The sequence below is a fragment of the Periophthalmus magnuspinnatus genome, chromosome 17, assembly GCF_009829125.3.
Source record: "Periophthalmus magnuspinnatus isolate fPerMag1 chromosome 17, fPerMag1.2.pri, whole genome shotgun sequence".
Lineage (NCBI taxonomy): Eukaryota > Metazoa > Chordata > Actinopteri > Gobiiformes > Gobiidae > Periophthalmus > Periophthalmus magnuspinnatus.
Window position 1 is genome coordinate 15121628 of NC_047142.1, and position 13547 is coordinate 15135174.

General features: G+C 39.4%; 1 protein-coding gene across 1 annotated transcript in view; it reads left to right on the forward strand.

Annotated features, from left to right (window-relative positions):
* st6galnac3 (ST6 (alpha-N-acetyl-neuraminyl-2,3-beta-galactosyl-1,3)-N-acetylgalactosaminide alpha-2,6-sialyltransferase 3) overlaps positions 1 to 13329 on the forward strand; it is a 136742-nt gene extending 123413 nt beyond the window's left edge. Inside the window, exons 4-5 of the mRNA XM_033983136.2 lie at positions 776 to 883; positions 10251 to 13329. Coding sequence (XP_033839027.1) covers positions 776 to 883; positions 10251 to 10440 — 298 coding nt within the window. The 3' untranslated portion in view covers positions 10441 to 13329. The remainder of the gene's footprint in view (positions 1 to 775; positions 884 to 10250) is intronic.
* Positions 13330 to 13547: the final 218 nt, after the last annotated feature.

The following is a 13547-nucleotide window of genomic DNA, read 5'->3' on the forward strand; positions in this document are numbered from 1 at the left end:
TTGTCTTCTGTGATCGCAGTGGTAGCTCTTTGTCATGTTTCACTTATTGCGTGGGACTTTTGGGGACTTTTGTGGGTATACATCCAGAGTTGAAGCTAAAATGCTATTTCCTTGTAGAGTGTACTCTGAGAATGGAGTTCTTTGTGCCTGTTTTTGTACATTTACATTTGGAGTCTTGTGTGAGGCTCTGGTCCGGTCTGACTGTAGTAATAACAACACTGTGAATCATGTGAATGCAACGCTCCACTGCAGGGAGAGCAAGGGTCATAAACACGCCTCAATTTCAATCAGATGCCCCGGTCTCATTCTCATGTAGTTCTAGTTCATAGCGTGGTCTTTTGTGTGTTTTTTCTCATGTTGCTGGGTAGTATTCAGATACATTTACTTTTCTACCAGCATACTTCTTCTCCTAGATGAAAAACATTTTGATTGAAGTAACTGTACTCTGATTTGAGTAAAATTTTTGGTTCCTTTTCCCACTGTGAGTGAGTCTACAAGTGACAAAAGCTTTATGTTGACAATATGAAATGATTTGTGTGACATTTGTGTTTCTTGCTCCTTCAGATATGATTTAGTTTGTCTCATTTTTGGTTTTACCCTTTGAAAATACTAAATTATAAATCAAACGTTATGTCCTAACAGTTACTCTTTAAGTTTGTAGTTTTCCCCTTGAGAAATGTATTGGACTTTGTACTTCTTGCTCTTCCTTGAGTATATTTTTTGGCTGCTCTATTACCTCTGCATGTGATTAACGTGTGTTTGTGTTTTGTCCTAGGATCCAGTCGGGCTCGTACCTCAGCACAGGTTGGTTCACACTGATCCTGGCCATGGATATGTGCAAAGAGATCCACGTGTACGGCATGATCAACCACACCTACTGCAAGTAAGGACCCACTAATACTCGATACTGATTCCAATACCACGATGATAATAAAAACACTCTTAATTTAGACAGTAGAATGTGATTTTTTTAACATTAACACTTTTTTATATCACCGTGTGGTCTTATATCTGTGTAATCTCTCAGTTGTTCTATAGTGGTCCATGGGCATATACTAGTCTATGTGTCTTATAGTTGTTCTGATACAACTCAAGATCATTCTAAAGCTATTCAGGAAAGGTTCGTTTCTGCCCTGTGAATGCGACTTTTTTATTATCGATACCTGCGCAAATCAGTATCTAGTTTTTGGCCAAGAGGGGACACTTTTGTTCGTAGGTTCTTCAATATGGGTGCTCACTTAAAGAGTAAATATAGAGTCTTTTAACAGTGAAAGTGCACCCTCATCCCGTACAAAACAAGTTTAAATGTAGTTAACCCTCTGATGAATTTTAAAACCTATTATGGATTTTATTATTATTTTTTATTATTTTTTGTGGTCTCATTTTGAACACACTGTGGTCGCCATTGTAATATTTTTAGTCAAGATTGGATGTGCTATGAATGTGGGGTAAAAATCAAAATTTTGGGGAGCTATGGGGGAGCATTGGCCAATCTAGGGGAGGCAATGGCCCCCTCAAACACCCCCTGTTGCCACCCCTGCTTTTGGCACATCTCACGTTTAAAAAAGCATTGCAGTTGTTTAAGAAGGTTATAACTGCAACAAAATGTGTATGAGGGATGCTGAGGTAAGAAGCTAGGCTAGGCTATGTGAGCGTTAGCTGTGACCGGCAGTTTGTGAGATAGACACACTGGTAATCCTCTAATTTTGTTATGCTAAATTATTACTACGTTATATACAGATCTGATACAATTTGTTGTTAATTTGTGGTTTTAATTTGACTCTTGTTTGATGAAAAATAAAGCTGGAAATGAGCTGTGAAGTTGGCAGAAGAGACCATAAGTAATGCACTCAGAAGTTCCTATAACGCACCGTGAAGAGTAGCGGACAGCAAAGGTCACCATAGGGTCCGGTCGAGAGCATTGAGACTTGAGTGCATCAAAACTGGACAAAAGTGGAACAAACTGACAGACAACCTTTCACTTCTTCATTAAGTCAGAGCTATTTCAAGAATCCGCACAGGACTTGTTGACAATACTTGCAAAATATTACCACTGTTTTCAAAGTAACCAGACAACCCTCGAGTCCCTTAGGTCCTGTTTCTTTTAGCTGACTCATTTTCTCCCTCTCATTCTTTCTTTATTTCTTTTTCTGTCTCCTTCACTCTGTCTTTATCCCACCTTCTTCACTTTTCTCTCTCTTTCGTTGTCTCTCTTTCTTGCTCTTGCTCATTTCCTCTCTTTACCCCTCCTCTTATTGTCACTTTATCCATTTTAAACCCTCTCTCACCCCGCATCCTACAAACACACGCAATCTCTGTTCTTTGTCCTTTCTCCCTTTCCATCTCTACTCTTTCTCTTGCTCGTTCTCTCCTTTCTACCTCAGCGTCTCTCCACGTCCTTCTCTTCCTCCTTCTTTCTCTAGCTCTCTCCCAGCCTCCCTCTCTCCCTTTCTTCCATTCTCTCTGTCCCTCTCCTCCCTCTCTTGCTCTTCCGCTTGCTCTCGCTTTTTCACTTTCTCTCTCTCCCTCCCTACCCCCTCCCATCCCTCTCTCTTTGCCATAATAAACAGAGCACTTAGCTCGGGGCAGACCCTCTGTATCTGATACCATTGTCTCTCTTTCTCGCTCCTGTTCTTTACCCTCAGCTCGTCTCTGTACTAAATTCAAACCAGTTCCCTCTAATACGCTGCGAACATCCTGTCTTTCTTCTCCTCCATGTTCCCTCCATCGCAGCGGGAGGGCAAATAAAAGCCTGCGTGCCACATGTTCAGGTGTGATAACTTCATTTCGAAGGCAGTTTATGTACCGTTTTTCCACTGCGCCGTATTCTTAGAGGCACAGCAATATTTTAGCATAATTTTGAATAACTGTGCGTGGAGCTGTGATGAATGGGTGCACGGAAACACTCGGTTCCATGGAGCGGTTTTGGTTGGAGAGATTTTGGTTGAATCTGCGCATTTGTACAGATTGGGTTGGGTAGCAGAGAGGAGTGTTTTGATTTATACAGACGTACTGTGCTTGTGTCTGCTGTAGTTGTAATCTATGACACCCGTGGATCATTATGTAATAATTTGGACATTTTAAATCGCAACATTTATCTAAAACGACTTAAACGGGTCGTATAACACTTTTTTGATCTATGTTATAATGTTTCCCCATCAAAAGCATACTCGTAGTTGTGTTTTGTTTCATTTACACAAGGTTAACACACAAATCCTTCATATTTACGCTGAATTCTTCTCTCAAACAGAATGTGATGTCACGTGGTAATACAGGAAGTGCTCCACTGTGTTTTTAAACTCTATACACCTTCACTAGAATCATTTTGAAAATTTCAGCTCTGGAATTGCCAATCTGTGCTGAACTAAAGGTAAAAAGGAGCTGTTCACTTGAAAACTACCACTTCATGACATCACAAGGTGGAACAGAGCATTTTGACTTTTGGAGATGTAGACAGACTAATAATAAAGGGTTACTCAAACAAAGAAAACACAACTCCAGGTATGTTTTGGATGATATTCACAACATTCTAACATGGGTTGAAGCTCACAAGAGTTACTTTTGCGTAATATAGCACCTTTAATAAAAGAAACAAGCCCACTGAGTTCCACATTTGAAAACTGCAGTGCCCAATGGGAGCGGACATCACCATAAACGTCATCACAACAAAGAGCCGTGCAGCTGTCGGCTCCTCCTATGGATCACTGCAGATCCCACAAGCAAATATAGGCCTGTTCTGATAATACACAAAATGGACACTTGCACACATGAGATTTAACCCGTGATATAAAAACACACCTGAAGTTGTGTTTTGTTTCATTCACACTTTTACCTTTAGTTCAGTAGAGATTGGCAATTCCAGGGCTGAAATCATCTAAATTATCCTAGTGAACAAGTATGGAGGTTAAAAACACAGTCAAGCACTTCCTGTATTACCACATGATGACATCAGAAGGTGGAACAGAGTGTTTTCTGTTTGAGAAAAGAACTCAGCCTAAATTTGCAGGATTTGTGTGTTAAACATGTGTGAATGAAACAAAACACAACTCCAGGTCTGTTTGTGATGAGGAAACATTATAACATCCATCAGAAAATAGCTTAATATGAGCCCTTTAATTTATTGTTTATTTGCATGTAATGTTTATTAAAAATTTGAATATTTTTGGAAGATAATCTTATTTTAGGGTGTTTTTTGCATCAGTGGCATAAATTAGTTTCAATATCATCGTCTTTTTATCATCAATATATATCACTTTTAAATGTGTTATTTCGACAGGCCCGAGTGAGTAGCATTTTTTTCCCCTCATTTGTACCAGAATGATGACACAACTCTGCGTATCACTGAGTAAGAAAGTAAAATTGGAGAACAAAGTAAGTACAGAGCAGTGGGCGTGTACCAGGGACGGTGAAAACGAGAGTATAAAGATTACTCAAACATGCACCAATCACTTGAAATACAGTTAAAGCCTCTGAAAAGTTGATTTTACAGAATAGGTCCGCTTTAAAAAGATTATAGCGTTTCTCCATCTGCCATGTCACAGATGTTTGCAGGCTATACTTTCTCCATCTGATTTCTCTGGTTGAAGTTCACTTTTCCACTTCAAACGCAGACAGAAGACACGTTAGTTCAGATAAATGGTGCTAGCTGAACCTGTTGATTGAGTTGTTGAGAGCAGCAGAGGGGAGCAGGGGGCGACTGGTGGTTGGGTTCTGGCAGGAGGCCACTCAGACTTGGACCTGTGCCTGGACCTCTCTCTCTCCATCACCTCCACGGAGAAAAGCTCAACCTGGAGAAGTCAAAATCTATTTTACTCACACTGCCAACAGCCCACAACAACCAGCTGGAGTTTAGTCGAGGAAAAAAAATACATGATTGAAGCTGCATTTAACCAGGCTATGGGTTAACACAAAATGGCACCTTTTTTTGGCTTAATTCAAACGTATCCTTTTAAAGAGGGGGAATTTTACTTCTACGGGGTATTAACTGCTAACACATAACATATTTAGATCCCCATGTTACCTTTTATTGTTTTGAAAATGCTATATTCGCCCAAAACAACATATTAACATGTTTAATACATTTCAGTTTTGTTTTTGATGCTTTGAGTCCCCCCTCAGAGCGCAATCAGAACAAAATCACATCTGGTTTGTGAAGTTTTAGTCTATTGTTTTGTATCCTGTTTTTGTATATTTATGGAGTATTGTCGTGCGGGAGCGTGGGTGACGGCTCATGGGCTCAGCTTTGGACAGAATCTCACAGCTAATCGTAAGAAGGGTTTGAATAGTGCTCGGAGAGATTGCTAGATTACTCAAACATGCATGGATGATATCAAAAACCTCTTCAGGCATGTTTTTGATTAGAGAACAACACTATAATGTGGAAGAGAGCTCAAGAAATTAGATTCTGCATAATACCCCCTCTATAATACCCCCTCTGTTACTCAAGTACTTTAATCTAACCATAAAGAAGTGAGGTGATGTGTGCTGTTAAACAAGTCCCTCTCAAATAACATTACGGTCATTAGCTAGCAGTAGCCCACAGTTTTTCAGTTTACGAAAATGGGCTAAGAACAGTAGAGAATGCTGCTAAAATGGCATGTACTGTAGTTTAGTAGCTAAAGAAAAGATGATTCGGAGCACAATCCCATTTTGAAGAGGCTGTATTGTGCAAAAGAGCTTTCAACCATGTTATAACGTTGTCCCCTCATCAAAAACATGCTCCTGCGCGACAGTTTTTCATAAATATACAAAGGCCATATTGGTCCATGAGTGTATACTAGTCTATGTGTCTTATATTTGTTCTGATACAGCTCAAGATCATTCTAAACTATTCAGAAAAGATTCATTTCTGTCCTGTGAACGTGACATTTTAGTATCGATTCCTGCTCAAATCAGTATCTAGTTTTGATACTTGTTTTAGTATCAATTTGTACCTGACTTCCAATCCTTTTGACAGCCCCAGCCCCTGCAGCTGTTAACACAAATTACACCTCTAAACCTCAGGGAAAGCCGAACATGAGGACATTTCCGCTTTAGTCCTCAGAACAAAAGTGTACAGTAGCCAGCAAAGATTTCCAAAACAATATAAAGCAGTGTTATTTATTGAGCGAGCCCGTCTTTTGGTGCAGGTGGAGTGTAGCTTTCTGTCCTTGAGGGCTTGTTTAAGAGCCCCATAATTCACTTTCCTCATTATTTCATGTAACGTTTTAAAAGCAAAGGCCAGGCTTAGACAAGACCCTATGGAGCGATAAGAGAGACACAGGGGACCGCCAGCCACTTCAACGCAATTTAAAGTCAATACTGATACACAGCCGAGCTTATTGTTACGGACTGGAAATAAAAGGTCCAATAATAGAAAGGTGGGACAATAAAAAGTAATAAAAAGTAGGTCTGTGGTATTAAAAACTGTGATTTCTGTGCAGTGTTTATAAGTAGACAGATGTAAGTGGGTAGCTGCTGTTGCGTTTCAAGGATTGTGTAAATTAAAGGCTTTAGGTTTTAGACAGTATCTGCTCAGTGGTACTAATAAGAAGATATATTTGTATTCGTATTGAAACTATAGTATACAATGTGCTGTAGGTTTAAGTGTTTATTAACTAGGGTTGTCAAAACTGAGACTGAGTATTGAGACTAGATGCTTATTTGAGCAAGTATCGATACTAAAAAAGTCACATTCACAGGACAGAAATGAACTTTTTCTGAATGATTTTGCAGCGTATCAGAGCAAATATAAGACCACGTAGACTAGTACACGCTCATGAACCACTATGGAACCTTCGTGGACGACTGAGGGATTACACAGATATAAGGCCACATGGTAATATTTTTAAAAAGTACTAAGATTTAATGCTGGGGATTAGTATTGTGTAGTATGTGTTTTGTTATGACCATTGCGGTATTGGAATCGGCATCAAGTATCAGGTATATTCCCTAGTAACGAAAATGAGTTTGAAATTTTAGCATCGTGACATCACTATTATTATTATTATTAACTATATGGGATAAAGAAAATACGTGTCTTTAGGGCCAGGGTGTCCAAACTTTTCTTATCAAGGGCCACATATAAAAACACAGACAAAGCTGAGGAACGATTGAGGGCCATGGACTGGTCACCAATACAGTGAATACTTCAAATCTGCGTTATTATTACAAGTTAGACTGAACTACTAGACCTTTATTCATGCTTACATCATCACTAAGACACGTTAAATATTTGATATGGGCTTGTTAAAGTGGATTTTCAGCGATGTAAATTAAAAAAATACATTTTCAGGTAATATTGTCCATTTCACCTGGAAGCTTGAGGGCCAAGAAGAATTGGTTTGAGGGCCGCATTTGGCCCCGGGTTTGGGCATGCCTGCTCTAGGGTATATTAGAGCAGTAGTCACATTATAAGAACATTTACTAAAACATAAAAACATCCCATATCCAAATACATAGGTATAAGGGGTGGGACGATTCTGTTTTGTCATGTTTCGATTCTCATTTCAATACATGAGTCACAATTCGATTTTTTGTCACATCTCAGAAGAACAAAAACCTTTTACAGTTATTGCTATATAAAACAGACCTTTTCAATAAAATACACACTATTAGCCGACTGCTTTATGGCTGTGCCCTGTGAGACGCCGGCATATCTAATCTACAAAACTAATCTACATAACTGAGAAATCTTATCAAAATAAATTGGCGAAGAGAAACGCGCAGATGGAGAACGATATAGAGGACATTCGTAAGCCGCTAAACTCCATGACGGGGGAGCTGGCCAGAATAACCCTGCAGCTGACTGAGCTAAAAGACAGAGAAGAGGGAAACTGTTGAAAGGAACTGTTGGAGAAAAGGACAAAGTTATCGCTGCATTGATGGGCAGAAGAAATGTTGACGAGGATGCGGAGACTGGCGATTTGCAAACTTTGGAGGTGGAAGTCATGCAATTTCCTCATGAAGATAAGGACAGTCGTCTGGACGCGGACAACAACTCAGGACAAAGCAAAACCTGCTATCATCCTAAATACAAAATACAACTACTGCGTTAAGGAAAGAAGGTGAAAGGATCCGAGGTTTATCTGAACGAGCGGCTAACCAAGGAAATGGCTTTAATGTAGCTTATTTGTGATAAGTCAGGAGTTAACTGTATTTGGCTTAATGATTTAGGCTACAGCTTCTACTTGTTTTCTGCATTTATTTCTTTATTTTGATCGTTTATTTGACCAAAAGTCTCTCCTCCTCCTGACTCTCTCCTGTCTCCCCTCGTCTGAATTACAAGCGTCTTTGATTAACATGTGTAAATCCACAAAGAGCTTTAAAAGGTTCATATTTTTGTTAATCCCGGGTCTTTCGACGTAAACTAGAAAAGTGCGTGAAAGATAAAACTCACTTCTGTTAGAGTATAGCAGCAGTAAGCCTCTTTCAAGCTGTTTACTTTCTGTATCTGCAAAAGGACCCCCCGGCTTAACCTTCTCCTGCCTGTGCCAAAATGACAACTCAGTGTGCATGGAGGGACACGTGAGGATGGAACGCAACACGAAGCCCTCTCCAAACACCAGCATTAAGCGTGTCCATCTTTTTTGAGAATTGTCCCATCCCGAATAGGTATACATTATCAACAACAGTGGCCCTATAGGCAAGGGTTGACAAACAAATTGTGACCTCGATACAAAATAACTAAGACAAAGACTAGTATTTTTACAGTTTTCTGACTAGTTTTAGTATGGGTTTATATCAGAACTAGTATAACACCTCATTGTAATGTTGGACTGTACAGTTAAAGTCATAGATTGTATATATAAATAGACAGCTTCCCTTCTAGCTGACGCGTTCCAATTAGGAAGTGATCATGGGCGCACTTCCGGCTCCAATTCACATTACACTGAAAAACTGTGGCCCCTCTCTCTGTAACTGCTGCTGTCAGGCTCGTCATTTTGGTCTTAAAATGTTTGCATTGACCGCTCTACATGATCCTGGTATTGTTTTTTCGCTATTGTGTCCACAAATCAAGATAAGAACATTAATAAAAGCCAAATCAGGCGTCTTCTTTCTCTGAGGTCACTCCCGCTAGCGTTAGCAACAGGCTTTATTGAGAGCGTTGCTAAACACCCACTCCCTACTAAAGCAGTGGGTGGGAAGGGGCATTACCTCACTCTGGATTGGCTCTTTTGTTGCTATGATATAGATAGAATTCCAAATATGGAACTCGGCTCCAAATTGGCCCCTATAGCTGCTCTAGCCTCGATGAGCTTCATTTTACTGGAGCTGAACGCTGTAGGTTAGTCCACTTATACAGTCTGTGGTTCAAGTGTAAGGCATTATTATTATTGTTAACACTTTTACTGTAGGCACGTGTTCTATTAATATACTAGGGCTGCAGCTATCCATTAGTTTTTTGTTTTTTTTTTAGCTTCCATAAAACATATTAGACCTTTTTTAAAGTCATAGTTAAAGGAGTTAAAGGAGTATCTGCTTGAAATAACACATTTTATTCTTAATGGCACATGAGTAAGTCCACTTCTATTTCACTTCAGACCAGTTCAACATGTTCTTACTGATTTCCTTGACAACAGGCTGTATTATAACCAGGCCACATTAAATCTGACTCACAGTTACAGTAGTTATGAATTCATGTAAGTTTTACGTCTCATCACTTCAGCTGAGATCAGAGGAACATAAAAAAATAATAATAATAATAACCATGAGTGTTTATGTATGTGTGTGTGTTAAGCATGTTTAAGTTGAGCGAAAGAAATTGCAAGTGATAGGGATGAGCTCAAGGGAAAAAATGAACAAGAAGGGAGATGTGATGATAAAATTTAAAACGGTAGTGATTAAAAGGCAGATCTGTTGGCTTGTGGTGTTGACAGTCACAGGCCATAGACTTAATTTCAACTCCCGTCTCACCCAGAGGAGGCAGCTAGCCGAGCAAGTTTGCCCCCCCGGACTCTTTGGAGCAACTCTCCAACCACGTCAATGGAAAGTCTGCTCAACCGGTCAGATAGTGCATTGGTTTTCATGTTTATTTTGCCAATGTGTGGTGTTGTGCTTTGAGGTTGTTTCATTTTGCGTGTATTCTGTGTGTATTCACTTCAGCCTCTGTGTCTTTTTTTCTGGCGGTCCTGCATGTTCTCACACAACTAAACTCCTGTATTATTCGAGATAAAGCAAATTTAACTTTTACATTTTGCTCACCAGAAAAAAAATATTGTTCAATAGTTGCGTTTTTGACTTACAAACCCATTCATCTGTTGTCTTCTCAGGTCCGACGACTACAGAAAGGTCCCTTACCACTACTACGAGTCGGGTAGTCGGGACGAATGTGCGGAGTACATGCTGCACGAGAGCGCCCCCTACGGAGGACACCGCTTCATCACAGAAAAGTCCGTGTTCGCCAAATGGGCCAAAACTCACTCCATCAAATTCTTCAACCCACCCTGGCAACTGTCGTGACCAATGTGCAAGCGAGTCTTCAGCGAACCAGCTCTGTCGATATTAAACACATATCTACAAAATGAGACTGAACAAAGATAATATTGATACTTTGCAGTGACATCATGCTGGGTGTGTTCTACATGTATGTCTATAGTGGAATGGTCAGCAATTACCGCAGTGACTCATTGCACACATTGTCTGAAAACTCAATACAAATTAACAAATGGATTTACACAACACATTTTCAGGAGCCTGTGATCAATACGAGCGTTCATGGTCCTGTTTACGTGTTTGATTTTCAACAAAAAGGTGAGAGTGACTAGCTGAAAAACTGAACCTGTTATAGTTCCACCTAAGTCTGCTTTACTGGTCAGATTGAGGTAAAGTAAAGCTCAGATTAAAACCTAACTTGAGTAACAGAGCTTTAGACAGAGCAGCGCCTCCAGTTAGCTTCAACCCCCCAGGCAATGTTGATGATCAGCTGCAAAGTATTAACATGGATTAACAAGATCATTTTGCCTAAAGTGTGTCTACAAAGTGCAGTGTTTGCTTCTCTGCACTAGACTGGATTTGATTGACTGCAGCAGAGACCAGAACTTAAGGAGGAGAATGTCTGGAGAGGTGCGTGATACTGCAGATATATGCTTGAAGACAATATCTGTTGTTATAGACTAAACTTTTCCAACTTCGAGTCATGCCAAGTGACTCCACGACTACATTTAAATGAAAGAAGAAAAATTGCATTAAGTAGCATCAACTTCGGCGCGGAAAGCTGTCTGAAACTACTGAAAGTACTGACTGAAGTGATAAACTGTAACACTGTTTTGGCATTTGTCAAAGTGTAAGATCTGCACTTCTCAATACTACTTTTTTTTAGCTCATCCCATTGTTCACGTACTATATTCAAGTTGTGTTTATAGTTAAAGTGGGTGGTATATTCTCATATCTCTGTTTTATCATTTTACAAAGTGCAATGTGCGCCATTTTGAAACTCTTGGAAGTAAGGGAGAAAAATCCTTACTGTGCACAGCAAGATGGATCCTCACGATATTTGTGAGTTCACAAACTCATGAGAATCCATCTTGACATACTCACGCTGCGAGGTTCAAATTCACCCAGCAGTGGGCAGACCAATCACAGAGCAGCACTGAAGCGACATACAGACATACTTCAGCCTATTTTAGCCAAAATAGACTTGTTTGTGAAAAATGTGCAGAAGGTAAGCGCTTTGTGCATTTGAGACGGGAGGAGGGAAAGAGCTTTTCTCTCAACTGGATGTAATGTTTGAGGTTTTGGCTTGTTCCAATGTTGTGGCGATTCATGACGTTCCACCTTTTCCCGAGCACATTTAGCGAGAGCCGTTCCAGATTGATTAATGTGTAGAACTAAAGTGCTCAAGTGCTACACATATTAGTCTCTTAGAATAATCCTGCTTTTTTTTTAGTTTATCAAATTGTTCACAAAATATATAACATTTGTGTTTTTGGGTATCTTTGACACCATCTGTCCAAAACTTATTTAAATAACATGTGATACATTCTCATGACTTTAATCCATTGGAGCTCCCTCTGATTCCACTGGTGGTTCATGGACTTAAAAATGCATAGAAGTCTGGATTTTCTTTTTTACCTGTGATACAACAATCCAGGCAAAATGCGAACAGAGCATTTTTTTTGTGCTAATGACTTTAGATTAATGTATTAAGCATGAAACAACTCCTGGTATGTTTTTGATGAGGGGACAACAATATAAAAGTAAATTTTGTATGAGTTTAAAGTAGGGAACATAGGGTATATTTACACAGTCGCATCAAAATGAGACTGAACTTGACTAGACTCGGACTAAACCAGGACTAGAACAGGACCAAACAAGGTCTAGATCAGGACCAAATGGATTGCACTGACATCTGCAGCTCAAATGCATCAAAATGTTTCCAAGACTTGAGCAAGAGTGTTGGCTGGTTGACAGCTGGCTCCTCCTGGTCTCATGTCAGCGCTCAGACCGGGCTCTCCATCTGGGACTCACACTGCATATGTTCTGCCATCTTCAGTTTTCAACAGGGCCAAGACGCTCTGACAACGAAGGACACGGGAGGAAAAAACAGAAATATGTCATACTTTATTTGAAACTGCACTTTAGACATACAGTGGGTGGGCTATCTATATACAAGACACGATAAGTTACACTTATAAAAACTAACAACAACTAAAGAAAGCATGAACAAAGACTTAGTAAACAAATCTAGTCTAATAATCCTGGTTTAAATAAGGGGTTGGAAGTTTAGGTTAATTTAGGCTTAGTAACTACTTTATTAAGGAGGGGTATTTTACTTGTTTGGTGCATTTAAACAGACCTATTATGCAAAATCGACTTTTCAGAGCTTTTAACCATGTTATAGTTGCTTCCCCATCTCATTTACATTCTCGAAGTTGTATTTGGAGTGATTTGTGCATGTTCGAGCAGTCTTTAATCATTTGTTTTCAAGGCGTTATTTTGCAGATCAATCCCTGTTTTCATTGCCACTGGCATACGCCCACTGTTTTGTGTTACCTTTTATTGTTTTCAGAATGCTATATTACCCCAAAACAACATATTAACATGTTTAATAAGTTTCACTTTTGTTTTTGATGCTTTCACTCCACCATCCATGCTCCGTGCTAAGTCATTATCCCTTCAGAGTACTGTCAAATTAAAATCAGCGTGCTTTCCATTAAACCACTGTGCTTTGCATCAGGTTTGTCATGTTGGTGTGCACAGTTTTGTATCATGTATCATACATTTATTTATGGAGAGTTGTCACACAGGGGCGTGGGTGATGTAGGCTGTGGGCTGAGCTTTGGACAGAATCAGGTTCAAAGTGCCTGGAAGAGATCACTAAAATACTGACAACAACATTAACAGGATAGCAAGGAAAAAAAAATAAAAATAAGAAAAAAATCGATTTTGCATAATAGCCCCTTGTGAAGAAGTTAGGGTCAGGAGTATTAATTAAGTAGTTCCTAAGCTTAAATCAATCTTAATGAACTATTTGTTCATTATGGATGAAGTCATGCTTTATTAAGGCTGATTAAGTGTAGCCTTTATTGCCAATATAATTGTTTTGAAAATATAAAGTATTCATGAAG